The sequence below is a fragment of the Panthera leo genome, chromosome B4 (genome assembly GCF_018350215.1).
Source record: "Panthera leo isolate Ple1 chromosome B4, P.leo_Ple1_pat1.1, whole genome shotgun sequence".
In the NCBI taxonomy this organism is placed as follows: Eukaryota; Metazoa; Chordata; class Mammalia; order Carnivora; family Felidae; genus Panthera; species Panthera leo.
In genome coordinates, this window is record NC_056685.1 from 39,985,505 (window position 1) to 40,004,700 (window position 19,196).

Below are 19,196 nucleotides of genomic sequence, written 5' to 3' on the forward strand. Positions count from 1 at the left end.
TGTGCTTGCCTAGGTCCTGGCAAAGTGTGGCGGCCAGTCCGTGCACAGCATCTGCAGAACAAATCGGGTCTTAAACTCACTGCTGCCTTTTCTTCTTTTTTTTTTCTTCTGATTTTTCAAATTTAAGTTTGCCCCCTTCCTCCCCCTCCTCCCTCCAGACTGCCAGTGACCGAGGAGCTGCAGGCGGATCAGCCCGCACATGTTTTTAACCCTTTCCTTGCTGCAGCAGGAGCCAGCCACCTCTTTCCCTGCAACCCCCGCGTTACTGGAGGACCTGGAGCTCCAGAAAGGAGCCCCTAGAACTTGGCCAGTGGAGCTGAAACTGGGCCTGAACCCTTCGTTTGACAGCGGAGGTGGGGGTGAAGTGCGGGAAGTGGGGGAGGGCAGGGAGGCGGGCCAGAGCGCAGGGAGAAAACCAGAACCCAGCAGATCACGTCCAATCCAAACCTTCATGGTGCTGTGTGTGCCGAGTGGAGGGAACAACTCGGCAGCTTAATCTGGTCCGGAGGAGGACCTCAACATTTTGGCACGAGGGAGGCACTGAAGGAGGACCCCACTCTTTCCAGGGACTGCGGGAGGTGCGGCCCCTGGGCCTCAGTGGGCGCTTCTGGCCGTTTTCGATGTGGCAGCCTCCAGCAGCCAGGATAATGATGAGGCAGGTACAATCTATCTAGTACGCAGCCCCCCAGGCTCCCCATCCCTTCCTACCTCCGCTCGGACCCCGCAGCCTTGCTCTGCGTCGGGTTCGGCCTGATCTGGTAGGCGCAGTGCCCGTGCTTCTCGGTGTTTGACCAAATTCTCAAACAAGTCTTAGGAATTTGGATTTTTTTAACCTGACGCCGGCTGAAACAGAGTGGGTTGCTTCTTACCCACCTTGGAATGGCAGGGCATGACGAGACGAGACGGGATACTTACTTGCTCCCCTCCCCCAGTCGCGCGTGAATCAAAAGGTCCTGGCACGAGATGGGGCCAAAGAGTGGCAGAGACTGCAGGGAGGAAGTGGTAGGGGGCTCAAGGACGGAGTCCGCCACGCCCTGGCCCGGGGAGCTGAGCCGGAGGCGGTCAGGAGCACAAAAATCCGCTCCAAGGCTCTGAATTTCTCCTTGACCCCTAAGCGACATTCTCTCCCCCCCACCCCCCCACTCTCACTTCTCTTGATGGCAAAAGGACGAAAGCAAGATGACTTAACTCGGTAAATTTAGAGAGAACGATCTCAGAACAAGTGGGGTCTAATGGGCAGCTAAAATTATCGCGAAATAAGAGATTTTGCCCCCTCCCTCCCATCCTTTCCTCGAATAATCTATGGGTGGGGGAGTGAGCGTCACAACTTTCCAAGCGCTACTACGAGGTTTGTTTGTGGCTTTTGCCTTTTCTGCTTCCCCGCGCTGTCCCCGTGTGCAGACTGGTGGGTGCTGGGCGGGTGCTCAGCTGCAGGGCCCCATTCTAGGAAGGTGCTTAGAAGAAGTTGGAGGCTGGGTGAAATGGGAGTCTCCGATCCATCCCCCTCTTCCTCCACGTTCACGTTCTCGCAAACACACACACACACACACACACACACACACACACACACACACACGCGGCCGCCCCTTCCTAGGTCCCCCTGAACCCCGCCTCCCCCTACCTCTTGACTCCGCTGTCCTTGACCTCCCGCACAGCGTCCTGGGTACTGGTCCCTGAGAGCAGCGAGTTCGCTGGGGAGTGATTGTCCTTGGGCGTGTTCGCGTTGTGGGGTGGGGGAAGGAGTGACGGGTGGGCTTGATAGGAGGTGGGGAGAGATCTAGAGCTGGAAGGGTCTAAGGTTTGGAGGAGGAGTTTGCACATTAGACCCAAGCCGCCAGGGGGAAGGGGCAAGAAAGGCCCTTCTGCCTAGAGAGGAAAATCTTAAATAAAAAGAAAGAAAAAAAAAAAAGATCAAAAGGAAGTTTCTCAAGAAAAAAAAAAACAAATAAGACAGGCTGAAGACATTAACATGTAAAATACAGTGAAAAGTTGAATATTTCGTTTTTTCCTGGATCTCTAAAGGGGATAGTGAAGCCTACTATTAACTTGGAAGTTTTAGGTGTTTTTCTTTTAGAGAGGCTAGGAAAGATGACCTCGTCGCCCCACTGCCCACCCCACGCCAGCCCCAAGTCGGAGGGGCACAGGGGCTTGGGCTGGCAAGGCGCGCGGCGGCCGGGCGCGGGGGCGGGTGGCGCGGCGCTGAAGGGGTTAAGGCGCTGAGCGCGGAGCCATCTGGCCGGGTTGGCTGGTTATAACCGCGCAGATTATGTTCGCGGGACTCAGAGTTGAAGGCTCCTCTCCCTACCGAGCAGCTCCGCGCGCGGCCCCGCGAGAGAGCCCGGCGCAACTACTTTCTTCCCGTTTCTTTCTTTCTTTCTTCTTCTCTTTTTTTCCCCCTGCTGGGTAGTGGAGGCGGCGGGGTGGGAGAGACTTTGAATGACCGAGTTTGCTTCCACCTTTCTCTTCATGTCGACGTCCCTGGAAACAGTCACACGGATGCCATGGTTACTTCTGCCACGGTAAGGGGAGGCGGGTACGTTGGGTGGGCACGTTCAGGGGTGGGAAGCTGAGTAGGGGGATTTTCCAGTGGACCAGCGCGGGGGTCCCCAACTCTGCACCCCGCCCCCACCTCCATCGTTCGGCTCTGGCTCACTTTCCCGGGCTTGCGCCTTCCCCGAAGTTTGCGCTGGGATCTGCCCAGGCCGAGGCGCAACCGCAACCACCCCCTCCCCACCACACACTCAAACACACACACACACACACACACACACACACACACACACACACACGCACACACGGACACTCCTCCCCACCTCTTCTCCCGTCCCTGGGCTGCCCGAGAAACCGCCCAATATCTGGGAAAGTGATCAGGTTTAAGGGACCTGGATTGGAAATGGGGGCGGAGGCGAGGGGAAATAGGGACGACGGAAGGGCAGCGAAGAGATTCAGCAGAACCGCCCTCCAACCCCCAATCAACACACCCGTCTGCTCCTGCAGAGAGGGCTCCCCGTGCATCCTGTAACAAAAGGGGGTGGCAGACAGATCCCGCGCAGGGAAGAGTGGAGCGTGTCACCACGGCTCCCCGGCACGCGCCCGGCGCCCGGCTCCCAACATCGCGGGGCTCCTTGCATGCCTCCCCCTCCCTGGTCCCGGGCGTGGGCTGGGGGAGGGGACTCGGAGCTCCGGACTGGGACGCCGGCTTCCGAGTTTGGGAGTTGCAACTCCTCGCCCGGCGCGGCGTACCTGTGCTGGAATACTCTTGCCTCTTCCGAAAGCTTTTCTCGGCAACGGCCACGCACCCCGGACTCCTTGTGGCCAGCGCCCACCCCGCGGCTACCCCACCCCGGGTCTCTGCGCAGATGTAGGAGCTCCGCGCGTTCTCCGTGCATCTGGGACCGCGCGGGGAGCGGCGGGCAAGCTGGCCGGGCAGTCCCTGGGGAATTCCTCGCCGTTTCTCCGAGCCAGCTCTCGGAATTTGAGGCGGCGGTGTGGGAAGGCTGGGAGACCGGGGACCAGCGGAACTAGGTCGGAGTCAAAAGGACCCCCGGTGGGCCAAATTACCCCATTGCCCCAAAGCGCTACTCCTACTCCAAATGAATCTGGGGCGCTTGGAAGTTGAAGGTTCGGGAAAGGAGGGGTGGGGGAGGGGACTCTGGTGCTTTCGGGCGCCAGTGGGTGCGCGGCGAGGAGGCGCTGCTTCTTTGGGGGGAGTTTAGCTGCTGCATTCCTCAGCTGCGCTTTAAATGCACGGAACTGAGACCCTCGCGCCGAACCGGGTGGGGGCTGCTAACCGGTAAGGGCTCCTCCCACGTCTGGGAGCATTCCAGGTGGAGGAAACATTGAACTGGACCGCCTCCTTTAGACCTCTGGCGGCGGGCGGCAGGTTCAGAGTCCGAGTGGAGACAGCCTCTTGGACCCAGCCGGAGCGCTGGGCTCAGAGCAGGAGAGCTGGGGCGCCTTGCGCGGGGGGGTGAGGGGGGCTGGGGGGGCTGTTTATGTGTGCGAAGAGCAGGGGGCGGGAGCTGGGAGGTTTGGCATGAAAGGAGGTGGGTGTCACTCCTGGAGCCTATTAGAGAAGGTGCTAGACAACCTGCTTTTTCATAAAGAGATGTCCTCTCCCAGCCGACAGACCTGAGAGCAAGAACAACACCTAAGCCCTCTGCCCTAAATGTCGGGAGGGGAGAAAGTTGTAACACAGAGGGAACTTTGCAGTTGGTTCCGTTTTCCCTACACCCAGAAATTCTCCAGCATACTCAGCCTGGCTCCCTCCCGCCCCCAATTCCTTCCTGACATGTTGCACAAAGAAAGTTGAGAGGTAGAATTTAGGGGACAAAATCCAACCGCCTCTGCCTTGGGCTCAGACCCTTAGACCTGGGTATGGTGTTGGGAGTGGGGAGGGGGAGAGGAGAAGAAAGCAGGCTCTGTGAACAGTGTTGGAGGAAAATAGCAAGTCTGCGGGCCTGCAGCAAGGAGCGTATAAGATTTTGCAGTTGGTAAGGACGGGACTGTAGCTGGAATTGGAGGGCTGGGTTCTGTGTGAATGGATCTGCTTTGCTAGGGAGGGAGAGTGGGACCCTTGGGTGCTCTGTGTGGTCAGGGAAGGAGGTTTCTGGAAAGTCTCTGCACCAGGGTGTGCATTGCGGGTGGCCAGAGGGCTGGAGCTCCACCCTGCTCTGTGCGCAGTGGAGGTGTGCGTTTCTGAGGAGTCTGTTGGATGCGCATATGTGTGACTGGCAGGAGATGAGAGCATGTGGGAACATAGGTGTAGCTAATGAGAAATCTGTGCCTGTGAAGGGTGTCAGAGCAGGAGGAGAGGTACAGTGTGTCGAAGACAGATGGCTTGTGCATGCCTGCACAGACACATGGAGTGGGTGTGGCGTGGGAGGGTGGCTGTGTGTAGCAGCGAAAGGTGGACGTGTGTGTGGAAGGTTGGGCTCCTGAGGATTACCGAAGGAGTGGGGGGGGGGGGGCGGGCGGGGAGAGATTATCTGCAGAGAGCCGAGTGTGAACTTTTTGAGTGTGCATGGGGAAATGTGGCTGGGATGGCACTGGGGTGTGCAGAGGATAGGAAAGTGAGGGCTCAGGCACTCTTTATGGAGAAACAAGGCATTTACAGAGAAGGATGCTGGGTTGGGTTTTGCCTTCTCCCCCTCCCTACCTCCTCAGAGAGGAAGGAATTGGACAAGGCTTAGAATGAGGGGTATACATTTAAGGAGAAAAGCCCTGTGTGTCAGCACTAGGTGACGATCAGGGAGGACGTCCACATAAAATTGGAGTGAGGGGAGGAATATATTTTGCATTACTGGTGGCAGAGGTGCGTGTTCTATTATGTTATTTGATGGGTTTCTTATTTAATAGAGGAATTCATTGTTACCAATTAATATTGATTATTAGTTAATATTTGTGGAATGCCTACTGGATGCTGAGCCCATTACTGGGTACTGGGGCATGGCACCGTGCCCTGGAAACATTCCTTCTCGGACTCAGCTGACTGCTGCAGTTTTGCCAAGAGGACTGAAAAGAGCTGGATGCCAGTTGAGGCCTCTTCAAGAACCATAATTCAGTCTAGAGATGTTTATGGATCTTAGGGGCCAAAGGGAACCTGACCTGAAATATATCTGTGATTTTGTAAAAAGGGGGCACAAGGATAGGGATGAGGTCTGGTTTTGTGTGTTGGGGATACAGCTGAAGGGTGTTCCTGTTCCTCATAGTAGGTGTGGGCTGGGCATGGGGGGGTGGGTGCTGTGATCCAGGGCAGAAAGCAGGTCCTGATACATTTGAGGACTGAGTTTCTGGAAATGTGCAGTACTTCCTCACTAGCAGGAATGAGGAATGAGACTTGACATATCGGATTGGGAGTGTCTTATTAATCTTTGATGTTTTCTGTGCTGTGAGTGTGTAGCTAACCCAGGGTGCATGTATGTGTGTGTGCATGTACACACACACACACACACACACACACACACACACAGTAAGGCTGAAGTTAAGTAACTAAGAGAAGGCGAGTCAGAGGATAGAAGGAATATATGTTCTGGCCCTTACGAGGGGGTAGGGCATATTTTTTTGCAGGAATTCTGTGTGCCTGAGGAAAGATGAAAATTGTCTTGGATGCTCAGATGTGTATTTTAAGTACAAAAGGTATAGATAAAAGAAGAGCTGTAGGCTTCCGGGAGCATTTGAGGAGTGAGGGAAATGTGACATTGACTGCGTTCGTATTCTGAGACAGCTAGTGAGGTCCCTGGAACAGAGCAGGAGGGGGGTGCTTTTGATTGCACATACATGCTTGCCCAGACCAGATGATAGGGAACCTCATTTATTAGGTTCTAATCATGTGAGGGCATATAATTGGGGAGACTTTATTTGACTCCTGACATTTTAAAATTCATGACATCAGAGCTGTGTCATTTTGAAGTTCTACCTTATTTTTAGGTGAAATTCATCTGCGTAAGAGAGAGTTGATAAATAGGGTGTGACCATTGGTCAGAAGACCTGGTGGCAGACATTTCAGAGGATGGTGGGAATGCCTTGATTCTACTTCAGTTGTGCCCCTTTGGAGCGGTGTGATTTTGGGGAAAATGTTCTAATCCCAGGAATGACTCAATGAGAAGAAAAGTTCACTCTGCTTTCCCCCCAGTCAAAGCTTGGTATGGGGAGGAGTACAAAGCTTTACTCAGAAGTGAAGTCTCATTGAATACAGGCACTAGCATGTCTGTGACCATGGTAAAAATGAGATCTATACCCCTTCCCAAGTTGGCAACATAGTCTTAATGCCCACTGCATGTCTACTGCTCATGTACTTTGCAAAGAGAACTTTCTATAACTACCTCAGATTACTCATCCAAGAAATGGAGGCAACCTAACCGACATTGCAGTAGTTGGAAATCAGTATTCATGAAAGGTCCTTGAACTATTCTGAAGAAAGGTGGCCCCAAAATCGATGTTATTAATTATCAGAGACATTTTCCTGTTCTTTAACATGAGCTATGTAGACCACGACCTGAAAATAAATGTGACTTTGAACACAGAGAAAATAGTAATTGTCCTTGGCATATTTGAATAAAAGAGGAGCAAAGTCCAGCCATCCTGGGTTGCAATGAAGGTCTGTTTTGCTCTAGACTGCGGGTCCTTGGAGGCAAGACCCTGCCTCGTAAGAGGCTTTGGGCTTGTAAAGTGCGGTGAGCCCAATGCAGCAAGTTGCTAAAACGTCTTTCCCCTGAGACAGAGGTGGGGGGCAGAGAGAGGCAGGGAAACCCACTGTAGCCTCCCGGTCCTCCCAGAAGTCAGCACACATTGTCAACTCCTGGCTCAGACTCAGGCTCCCATCCTCGAGTTCAGTGGCCATAAATAGTCAGGAGCTAAGCTATTTCCATGAGGCACTAAACCAATTCTGTTGCTTTTCTTGGCGAGATTGGGCCAATTAAGTTGATTGGAAGAGGTCACTGCTGATGGGTCTCACATTCCCCAGGCGGGACAGGCCAGCAGAGTTTAATTACATAACGTTTCCCATCCCTGCAATTCCTCTCCCAGATGGATCAGATGTTCAGGCCTCTCCCCTTCCCTCCATTCAAGACAACTAACTGAGTGGAGGCTTCTGCTCCAGGCTCCTTCAGACCTTCTTCTGAGCAGTTGCAGTGCTCTGGCCCTGTTGGAGGGAATGTAAATCCGCATATTCCCATGTTGGCTGAAGTGAGAGAGGGGAGTCAGGCCGACACAGAAAATCTTTAAGACCCACCACCCTGCCTCAAGACCTCACCAGCTGCTGTTTTACTCTTTAATGAGGCAGGCAGTTTCTGGCAGTGGAGATGTTGAACTAATGACCGTTGCCAGGGTTTTAGATTTATTTTTATTTAAAATTGAGTCTGTTGGAGAGGGACCAAATCTACTGGAGACCAGTGTAAGCCCCGTGTGGTGCTGCTGATAAGGTCTGTGGATGTACTTTGTGCATGGACAGACATGTGCAGAGCCAGAGGAGAGCACAGGATATATGTGCGTGTGCTGGGGGACACGTGATCTCAGGAGGGGCCTGGGTAGGCAGGAGGCGTTTGCAGAGCTTATGTCATGGGTGGTAGGTACATGGCTGCCTGGCTCAGATTACATGATCATCATATTGCTTCTTGCAGAAGGGCCAGCTGATGGGAAAAGTTGGTAGCTGCCTCTTTCAGATCATTTGTATACAGGGATGGAAGATGTGTGAACTTTTAAGAAGTATGAGGCCAGTATAGATGGTACCTCACTCTTGGCTGGACAGATTTCTATTAAAATCAAGGCTGGACAAAAGTAAACCGTACAGAGAACTCACTTTAGAACACATGAAAGCACATACAGATGCCTGAGATCTTTAAAGTATTTTTTGCTGTTGTTGATAGTTTTCTGTAACTCAGCCTTTCATTCTACTGAAAAATACCAAGGGGCTAGAGAGTGCATGCACCCCTGGATAATCAGAATGCATTGGCTGTTTCATGTCCTCATTGATGCCACAGTCCTTCTCAAGCAGCCTTAATTGGGAACCACCAGAGGCTCTCTCTGGCTCTCAGCATCCTCACAGGATAAACCTCTGAGTACAAGTGGTGATTAGCTGGAGAAGAGCAGATTTTGAAGTGAAATTTGGTGTGGTCTGTTGTGATTGCTCACTTTTTAACAGCATTTTTAGAAAAGACCCAAATCTTTTATGGATTTGCTCAGTCAAGGTTCTTGAAAATCTTAAGGGTCTTGTTCATTTAAGGCCAGAGCTGTAGGAGTAAATGGTAGCTTACTGATCTCAAAAGATCTCAGGCCAACAAGGTGATGTCAAGCAGCCCCAGGGCAGCAGAAAGCCTGCTGACTTGGAGGTGGGGGATCTGGCTTGAGACTAAGCTCTGTCACTAATCAGCTGTTGTGTGACCCTGGGCATTTTCTCCAGGCCTTGATTCACCCATCTGTAAATGAATGGCTTAATTTAGAAGATCTCGAAGTCCCATTCCAATTCCACCATCCTAGGTTTCTACAGTGGCCCCATCCTCCAACACAATCAGTGGCTTGCCTGGAGTGCATCTTGGCACACCCTAAATGAACTCCTGTTTTGTATCTTTAGGGAATGGCTTAGTCAAAGTAGGAAAGGCATGCAAAGAATTTACCATAGTGTTCTGTTTTGGCAAGAATGCTCATGAAGTTGGCTTACCCTGCACAGCATGTGCAGAGCCAAGAGGGGTTGGGTTTGGTTTCAGGTAGGCCTGATGCAAATCATCCAGTTTCTACATGAGTGCCTTTTGGTGTCAGTGTTTGTGACTAAGACAAGTACCCACCTTTAAGATGATTGATGATTGGGACCCCTGGATGGCTCGGTCAATTAAACGTTTGACCCTTGCTTTTGGCCCAGGTCATGATCTCACGGTTTTGTGAGTTCGAACCCCACGGCCTCAGGCTCTGCTATGACAACACAGACTGCTTGGGATTCTCTTTCTCTTCCTCTTTCCCTGCCCCTCCCCCACTCATGCTATCTCTGTCTCTCTCAGGATAAATAAACTTAAAAAAAATCTTTAAAGAAAAAGATGACTGATGATGATTGATGATGATGATGGTGGTGGTTGATATTTGAGTACTTACTAGGTTCTAGGCATTATTACAATTGCATGGCAGTATCTCAATGCCCAGGGCGATCTCATGTACAGATGGAGAGACTGAGGTTGCATGAGGTTAAGGGATATGCTTACATGGTTACACAAGTAGATGCTGATGTGCTGGCTTTCCATCCTGAAGCCTGAGGCCATCTCAAGTCCATCACCCGCCAGTCAGATTCTGTTTTCTGAGTTCTGTGATGTCATCCAGATTAGAGATTGTTTGATTTCTCACCCCGCACGCAGGGTGACCTGCTCCACTGGAAGGTTCATTTTCATATGCAAGACAACACATTTTCATGTGTTGAGGCTTTTTAGCCACCTGCTGGCAAGCATGTGTTAGATCTGTCTTAGCTCCCATCGGCCCTCCCTCTTTACTTCCCCTTTCTGTTGACAAGGGTATCTGCCCTTCCAGAATGGAGGTATTGATTTAAGCCACAATTGCCTCCTTGTAAACTCTGTAAGATTGGATCTGGACATCTGGTTTTGATCCACACGCCCACGAGAGGTGGTAGGTCCCAGCATTCTTGAGTCCTGCGATGAGGGTTGCACGCAATCAAAGTAAAAGAGGGAGAATGGAGAACATGAGGGCTCTTCAGAATTTGGAAAATGGCTTTCCCTGATAGGCTCAAGAACTCCCTCCACTTAAACCAGGGCCAAAGTGGATGTCAATTTCTTGCTGAAAGGTTGGGGGCAGAGGTTGCTGCTAAGGACTGGGATCCCCAGACTGTATTTGATGCACAGCAATGCAGTTGTAGATCCCCAGCCCTGGCACTTGCCTGCCACATGCCCTTCTCTGGGAAGTACCAGAAGTAGGTAAACCAGAGGGGTGCTTGGGGTGCATGTTGCTATCTCTGAAGGATGTGACTGCAGGCTCTTATTCTTCCTCTCCCTTTGCTGATTTCCCCACCACCACTATCAGTACATTCAAGGCAATTAATGCGAATGACTTTGTTCTATTGCTGAAGGTATTTGCAATATGCAAATAAGTGTAGAACACTAATTTGATGCCTGTGAGATTGTAGTTGCTCAAAAATATGTGTCTACTTTATTTTAAACAGCTTTTCATATGTAGGGTGATGCTTTTCTTCTATGTAAGAGGACATAGCCCTTTTATTTTTATTTATTTATGACAGCCAGGTCCTTGCAATTTACTGCCTCCTCTCCCTCTCTTTCTAGGTCTCAGACCCTAGAATTAAAAAAACATCCTCCCCCTCTGGCTCTAAATTACACCTGAGGGAATGTATTTCAAATGTGTAGTCTGGGATTCTTTCCACACTGTATCTAGCAGACCTGTTCCTGACTGTTCATAGGGCATGTCCCTTGCTTCCACTGGGTTCCACGGGAAAATGCAGCTCTGGGAATCACCTGATTGCCAACAAGTGTGCCCCACAATTGGGAAGGAGCCTGGCTCTCCTGACACCTAGCTTCTGCCTGAAACAGCTTGCCCCATATCTCCTGGAGAAGAACACAAAGTAGCTTCGTGACCTTGAGCAAAATCACTCTCCTTCCTTGGGCCTCTGTTTTCTTTTCTGGAAAGAGAGTGAATTGGATTCCGTAGAAGGTCAAAGGACCCTGCCAGTTGTGACAGTTCACATATTGTGATTCTGCTGCTCCCTAAGCCTCACTGTGGCCCATGCCTGGGATTTCCAGGTATCCCTGCTGGCCTGGAGGACTTATGTGCAGAAACGTGGAGGGGGTGGAGGAGGAAATTAAGTTATGTGATGCCAGATAAGTTATTGAACATATGGATGAGTGTATGTTTATAAAGTGCTGAAGAAGCAAGCTTGCCAGATTTGTGGCAGATCTTGGATTGGAAGTTGGGAGCATAGGGAAAGGTTTATATGGGATAAAGTAGTTTGTGGGTAGCAGAATTCAGTAAGCTAAATCAGAAGGATCCTGAGCTATGTGCAAGAAGGCCAGACTCCACCCTCTTACTCCAGCAGAAACTGTGCAATTTTAGGGGGTCCCGAGTCACACCAGGTTTCACTTTCTTCATGTGTTAAGTGAGAGAGTTGAGGACTACTAGCTTTAGTGATCCCTGAAGCCTTTCCTACTTCATCCTCTGTGGTGGGAATGGGGATTAGTAGAAGAACCTGGATGGATGGATGCCTAAGGGGATGTGGCTTAAATGTCACAAGTGGCAGACGTATACTCTCTACTTGAATTTGAGACGGCCCTGGAGGATATATTCTGTCTTTAGAATGCCCTCCCCTCCTTCTTCACCAGGGCTATGGAAGTCATCCCTCACATCTTTGCCTTCTCTGGGAAGCCTCCTTGTATTCTCCTGAGACCCCGTGGCTCCCTCCCCAGCCTCCCTGTGTTATAGCACTTAGCAGGCTGCGTTTTATATGCATTCTTACCTTTCACTAGAATGTGAGCTCTGGGAAGAAAGGGTCTGGTCTTTTCATCTTTGTGTCCCCCAACACCTGAGCCCTGTCTGCTACAGAAATGTGTTGGTGAATGAATGCAAGAGAGGTCATCCGTGAGTCCAGGCTGCAGCGCTAAGGGGCCAGCTTAGAGAGGCGATGTACCTCGCCGAGGGTCCCGAGCTGTGTTCTCTGTGTCTCCTTTTGGCCTGTCCCAAGACTGGAGTCATGGTGCTCCCTGCCTGCTCACTGAGAAAGGCTGTTTCTGCTCTCCTTAGAGACTCCCCTCATGTCTTAGTCTGCCAAGCTCTTCTGCAAATTTGTGCTCTTGGTCACAGACGAGTCGGCTGTCATTGCCCACGAATTAGGACAGTCCATCTCTCGACACTTGGAAAGTACATGTAGAAAGGTTATTCAATAAACATCGTGTTGATGGCTGCTGAGGAGCAGGCCCTGTGCCAGATGTTGGAGAAGATGCGGTGAATGCCACACCTCTGACCTTGAGGATACAGAGCTGGTGAGGGAGACGGAGGGCTTACATCCTTGTGCTCCAGGGAGGAGCAGTGTGAAGATGGGCGATCAAGTGCAGGGCTCCTGACTGGAGTGCTGTTTTTTAGCCTGAATGATGATCGGGAATCTTCTTGGTCAGGCACAGCCTTCCCTCCTGTAGGTCAGTGGTTTTCTTGTCCCCGAGTTCCCAATGCCAGGCCATGGCTCTGGCAGTGGGTGCTCAGAGCCCATTCGGATGCGTGCCCGGGGTTCTTTGTGGGGAGAGTTTGGGGCAGGTGCATGTTCTACAGGTGTTGGGGCTTGGTAGATGTTTAAGTGTGTGTGCTCACAGGTGTGCTTTCCAGAAATTTCCCAGCTCCTGGCTTCAGTCTGCACAGACAGGGGAGAGGGGAGGTGCATCTGCTTGAACCTAGCTCTCTGTTTCTCCCTGTAGCCTCAGTGCTTAGTTATTGTCTCTGTGACCACAGGGACAGACTGCCATCTACTGTCCACTTCTGTCCTCCAAGTCCCTCCTGCTCAGGGAGCTCCTCAGCATTTTTTTTCCTATCCTGTTTTTAATTGGTCCAGATACCAGGAGAAAGAGAATAGACAGTGAATCCTTATTTAGTAATTTCTTGGGAATTTATGAGGGACCTTTAAGAAAAAACATAACACATCTGTTCCATGTTTTTCTTACCTGCTTAACAAAAGTGTTGTTTTCTGGGGGGCCTCCTGCCTTACCTGGTTCTTCTTAGCCACCATGCTAGGCAAGAACCAGATGGAACACCACGAGGTGAAAGGCAGGGCCCCGTCTTCAGGAGCCTTGCAGTCTGTTTGGGAGTCTGGGACAGACTGCAGAGAATTAGATGGGTGGGGGCAGGGGTGCAGGGTGTGTGTGAGAAGTGGCACATTAGTGGCAGGGGCCACGGAGACTTTGAGAGTTTGGAGGAAGGAGGAGTCCTTGTAGGCTGGGTGATTGGAAAGACATGTGGACCAGCATGACCAGCTCTGCTGTTAGCAACTCCAGGGTTCAATGAGAGTCTCCTGAGGGAGGTGCCTAGTGTCCTGGCTCTGAACTGGGAGTTCTGGGATCTAGGGGCTGTGACCTGGGGCTTCCAGTCTTGCTGTCTGAGGGCCACCCTGTCCCTGACTCTACATTACATGCCATGCTTGCATGACTTTGAGAGGTGGCCCCTGCTGTCCAGACTGTCAGGAAGCAGCAATGCCACAGTCCCACTTGGATCCCATGCAGGGAGGGGCACCTCCAGATGTGTCCCTGCCTGTCCTGATAGCCCCACACACAGTGGGAGAGAGAGAAGTTCCCGGAAGAATCTTGGGTCCTACACAAACACAAATGTGAAGAGGTGAATGGCTTCATGAGGCGTCTGCCACATTCCTCCCCTCCATCTCTGTCCTGGACCTTCCTTCTGAAAATCTATCTTCTTGAGTCAAAGATCTCTCCCCCAAAGGAAACTGTGTGGGTACCCTAGCACTGGTCATAGCTCGAGTGTGGGATTCCCTCACACTAGAATTCAGCCTACCTTTGCTTTTATAAAGGAGCCATGTGTTTGTTTTTTGTTTTAAGTATCTGTGACTTTTTGATGGTTGTGGATTAAAGTGGGAAAAAGTTGTTTTCATCACTCACCCTCATACTCTTCTTCCCTCTTTTCTTAGCATGTAAACAATCACCAAGGAAACCTTCAGTTCATTTCATGTTCTTGTGTTGTGGTGTGTGTGTGTGTGTGTGTGTGTAAGGGGAATAAGAGAAAGATATTTTAGATTGTGGTCTATTAGCAAGTCTAGGAAATCAAGCTGAATGTGGTTGGGTTACTGGCAGAGATACCTCAGCTTGTCACTCTAATCCTCTGATATTTCCCTTTTACTTTTTGGCTCTTGTATGAATAGGGAACATGTCTTCCCAGCACACCCTTCGGTATTTACATCTCCTTTTGGGGCTGCTGTATAAAGTTACCGTCTGTCTGCTGCAAGTCCTGAGTCTTTTGGGGGACCACTTGTCAGAGGCACAGTTAAGGATAGGGCCATTCGAGAAGGTCCAATTTTTTACTAAAAAGGGAAAAAAATGTTCGGGGTTTGGAGAAAGATCCTGGTTGTTTTCCATGTGTTTTCCTGGAGGCACAAGGATGTCTGAGACTCTTGTCCAAAGACAAATAGTGAGCAAGGGCTACAATAGAGATATAAAGGAAAATTCCTCCAAGAGCAGCCAGTATGGAGGGAGATCATCAGTTTGAGCCAGACAACTAGTGGGGGGACTCTCTGATGGCTTGTGATGTGATTTGTAAGCATCTGTGAAAGCAGGAGGAGATGAGGGGTAAGAGAGTTCCAGGTGAGGAAGCAGGTGGGAAAAGGCTGCAGAGAAGCTAGGGTAGGTGGTGCACAGACCAGCGTGGGATGATGTGTAGAAGAGGTGTGGAATAGGCAGGAGCCCACAGGGGCTCACTCTTTACCCCAAGAGTGATGGGGCACTACTGAAGACTTGGAGTCAGCCCTGGAGAGGGCACAGTCAGGCTTTTGCTTCAAAAAAGGATCACTCTGGCTGCAATGTGGAGGATGGCTCTTACGATATAGCTGTTCAATGAAAGCCTGACTGTTGGTTGGATTGATGGAAGGATGAATGAGTGAGCGAACAAATGAATGGAATGCAGAGGAGGAGCCATAGCCTGATTTGGTCCCTGGCGACTCTGACTATGCTGGCTGGAGGAGATGATCCCAGCCTGGGAAGATGGGGGGCAGTGCACTGATGGGCATGGCTCTGACTGTGGGGAAATAGGAACTAAAGCAAGAGATCATAACGTTCAGAGTTGAGGGTGCTTGGCAGCATTTCTTTCTCTATGCATTTCCATCTTAATTGGATTCCATTTAAATCAAAAAAGAAGGTGGCTTTTGGAGTTGCACCCCCAGAAAATCTGAAACTGTGATAGTGACTTGCTCCAGAGGGGGCTGCTTGTGTTGCAGACCTTTTTACAGGTGTAAGGTAGAGTGTGAACAGATGCCAAGGTTCCTGGGTCCTGAACATCAGATCCACCTATACATGATTATTATGGGTGTGTGTGTGTGTGTGTGTGTGTGTGTGTGTGTGTTTCAAAGTCTCCTAAAAATACCAAATTCCACAGAACCTCTTTCAAGAGGTTTTTGCAACTTTCCTCAGCACTGGATCTGTACAGAGAGTCACTTGCAAGGTCACATTGTCCAGCTTATTATTAGGAGAGTGTGTGTGACAGTGACCCAGACAGACACTGGGCATACTGTCCAGCAGCTTGGGGTGTGGGAATTCAAGAACTCCCCTTGGTCAAGCCAAAGGGAGCCCAAGTGAACCTCAGGTGTCATCTCAAAGGGCTTTGTTCAACAGAGACAGGCCCACATTCTCGCTGTGCTCATCTCACTTTGCACATCCTTTCCCTTTGGCTCTGTTGTTGTTCTGGATGACATTCAGGCCAGTTGAAGTTGAATGTCTAGAGTTGAGACAGAGGCATCTGTATTTTTTAATGCTTGCCAGGGGATTCCAACATGCAGCCAAGATTGAGAACTCCTGGCTCACAGAACCAGCCCACTCTGCCCCATCTGTGCCCATCCTCACCCTTAGTGTGCTTGTGTGGACTTCTCACCTAGTTCAGGATGTTTAATGAGTTTGGGCTGAGCTCTCCTACTCCCTACCTATCCAACATTTGCCCCAGAAACTGGCAATCAGGAGACAGATCGCAGGTAATCAGCACATTCTGAAGTGCACCACCATGCCCCATCCACTGGAGGGGTTTTTGAGGGTGAATGGTGCAGAGCAGGAGAAAGAAAGGCCAACATTCCCAGGACAGTAATGCTGTACAGGCACTTTGGTATATGTCATCTCATTAGTTTCCCCCAACAGCCCTCAGGAGCAGGTATTATACCAGTTTTCCACAGTGCGTTTAGGATGCAAAATGGTTTGTGGTCTCTGAATGATCCGATTTCCTGCACTGATTCTCCCTGGGAATATGCATGCCACTCAGAGGCCCTCCTCTAGGCTTAGCTGTGGATCGGGGCTGCTGATTTCTGCTCGATGGCTCATTGGGAAAGTAAGCACTTCTCTTCCCTCTCACTCTGTGGGATCCAGCCCAAGTGCCAGTCTTGGGATGAGGCTTCCAAGAGGCTCAGCCTGAGGCCCTGCTTTAACCAATGGCTTCTGTGTCCAAGAACATAGTTGTTCTCTCCCTTGACATTTTCTTGTTAGGAAGCCAGGGCTTGCAGGAGGGCCAGGTTGCAGAGGGTCAGAGAAGGAAGCTAAAAATCAAGGTTTGAAAAAATTAATAAGGTCCGAAAAAGTTACGTTTCCAACCACATATTCCTGAATTGTAAAGTGGACCATCTGGAATCATTGCAATCTCTGGGTTTCTCATTTACAAAAAGATATTACCGTGTATGCTGTCAGACATGCTGGGGCTGGACATCTAACATCCATTGCTAAGTGTGTGCTTCTGGAAGCATTTTGGACTTGGGATTCCCCGACAGCAGAGTAGCCTGAGGGTGGTTTAGGAACTATAATGAGGTGGAGTGAGCCACGCTATCCAGATGTGAAGACTGGGAAGGTGGTTCAAGGAAGGAGGTCAGACAATGGTGTGACCCTGATCTGCGGCAGTGGGCAGTGAGGTGGGGACAGGCCTCAGCCTGCACAGGGCACTGCTAAAGGACTGCACTGTCACAGCCAGACACAGGCCCTGCAAAGAGCAGTGGAGGCAGAGAGCCCAGGGCCCTCTCTCTCTGTGTATCTTGTGTGTGGAACTGAAGTCATTCTTGGCAAGGTGCAGCTGCCACCATCCCCCCACCCCAAATATGCACAGCAATCACCTTCAACAGTGTTTTGTTTTGTTTTTTTAATCAAGGGACAGTAATGTTTCAAAGGAGAGAGGAGATTGATGAGCTGAGGCATTTATTTCTGGACTCTGGGCAATTTATATTGTTTTCCCAAATTCAATCTAGATCGTGTTCATAATGGACCATGAACTAAGTAGAAAGTTGACACTAGTATTGAGGAATATTAAGTACATTTGACAGTAAGAACAAAGAGTGGTCCTCCAATCTCCCCCTCCCCATAGGATTATGCACAGGAGTTTCAGGAGAAAATGCTCCTCAGGCTATTTCTGCCTTAGAGCGAATGGTGAAGGAATGTAAACCTCATTACTGCGAACTATATTGAGAACTAACATTTAAGCAACAGGACCCAGTTCTATTTCCACTTCTGTCAATCACTAATAGTCACCACCTCTTGGAGTCTTAGTCTCCTCTTTTGTAAACTGGGATAATACACCCTCCCCACTTAACGTAATTAATGCGGAATTTCAGATGAGATAATGCCCAGGAAAGTGTTTTGCAAGCTGTAAATTACTTTACAAATATTTGTTATGATTTAAACAGGTATATTCTTATGCTAATAGGACATTGTTCTGTCTGAAAGATGGCTGTCCTCCAAGTCAGGCAATGTTCCTGAGCAAGAACCTGCAGCACCGGGGTGTTTGTGCAGCCTTGGGACTTTGGGAGGTAGCCTTTAGATGGCACCATAAGAAATGGAAGAAATGTTCCAGCTGTGGCTTGAAAGAATCCTCCTTTACCTCTTTCTGATGATGTCATCTGAGGGTCTAAGCTCAGGGTACCGCCATTTGTGAAAGGGCTGCTGGAGAAACAAAGTTGAGAATGGACATGCCCCAGGCAGTCAGAATGTCATCTAGGAATTTTGAGTTTATTTCAGTACAGGTTGCCCACTCCTTCTGTGAGGCCAGTCACCCAATTTGTGTACAGCTGCTTGCTGGTGTTCTACTCCCTCCACAAGGACACATCTGTATCTGCAAAATACAAGTTTCTTAACAGCACCAGTGTGGGTCTGGTTGCAGAGCTCATGGATGACCTTCCCTCCTGCAGTGGCCCTGCCCTTTCAGTTATCTTCTCATTGTGAAAATCTCCTTGAAACATCCTAGTCTCATTTTGTGGATGCAGCACCTTATAGTTTCGAGATTATGAAATATCCACAGTCCCTTTCTGATTGCATTTTGTTTTGCCCGTAATTCATTTTGTTGATTTATTTTATATACATAAAATAGAAAAATGGTATTGCAAAGAATTATGCCTCTTGCTCAGTTTTTTGATTCGTCTTTTAACTCCTTCCTTGGGTTTGAGTTTTCCCAGTACTAGTTTGCTGTTTTCTTTTCATGGTGCTGGCTTTCCTCAGAAAGGGGGTCATTTATTCTTATTGCCACTTTATCTTCTGTGGCAGATTCTACAATATTCCTTGCATGTGGCTTCTGTGCTTGGTGTCAACTTCTCAAGTTGTCTGTGGCTTCCTGAATGTTTACCTTCTTTGAAAGGGATTCCTTACAGTTTCTTGCCAAGTCTCCCTGCTTGTTTTCAAGCCCAGGCAGGTAGAAATTTATTTTAATGTATTTTCTGTTCTATACGTGGATTTGATGTAAGAGGAGAATTGCAGTGGGTACTCAGTCTGCCATCTTGAAAGGGATTCCCCTCAAAGTTCTCTGAATGCTTAATATATATGCATAAATAACTTCAGGAGCCCAGCCTTTCAACAGAGGTGCAACTGTTCTCAGAGTGCAGGCCTGTGGACTGAGCGTTTACTCCCCATATTATCCATTAAAATGATCAATAAATCACGTCCAAACTGAAAACAGCAGTGAGGCACATGAGGATTCTTAAGTGAGTGGAGACAGGGACAGTCTGAAGAAGCCAGTCTCTTTTGGGCTATACACAC

At 49.7% G+C, this 19,196-nt stretch overlaps 1 protein-coding gene across 2 annotated transcripts in view; it reads left to right on the plus strand.

Annotated features, from left to right (window-relative positions):
- The first annotated feature begins 2,430 nt into the window (after positions 1 to 2,430).
- The window catches only part of NTF3 (neurotrophin 3), a 66,891-nt gene continuing 50,125 nt past the window's right edge, over positions 2,431 to 19,196 (plus strand). Inside the window, exon 1 of one of the 2 annotated variants that reach the window (XR_006204661.1) lies at positions 2,431 to 2,519. Coding sequence is in view for 1 of the 2 variants with exons in the window: in XM_042945591.1 (XP_042801525.1) it covers positions 2,502 to 2,519 (18 nt within the window). In the remaining variant the exon portion in view is untranslated. The remainder of the gene's footprint in view (positions 2,520 to 19,196) is intronic. The other variant, XM_042945591.1, reaches the window with a different exon arrangement.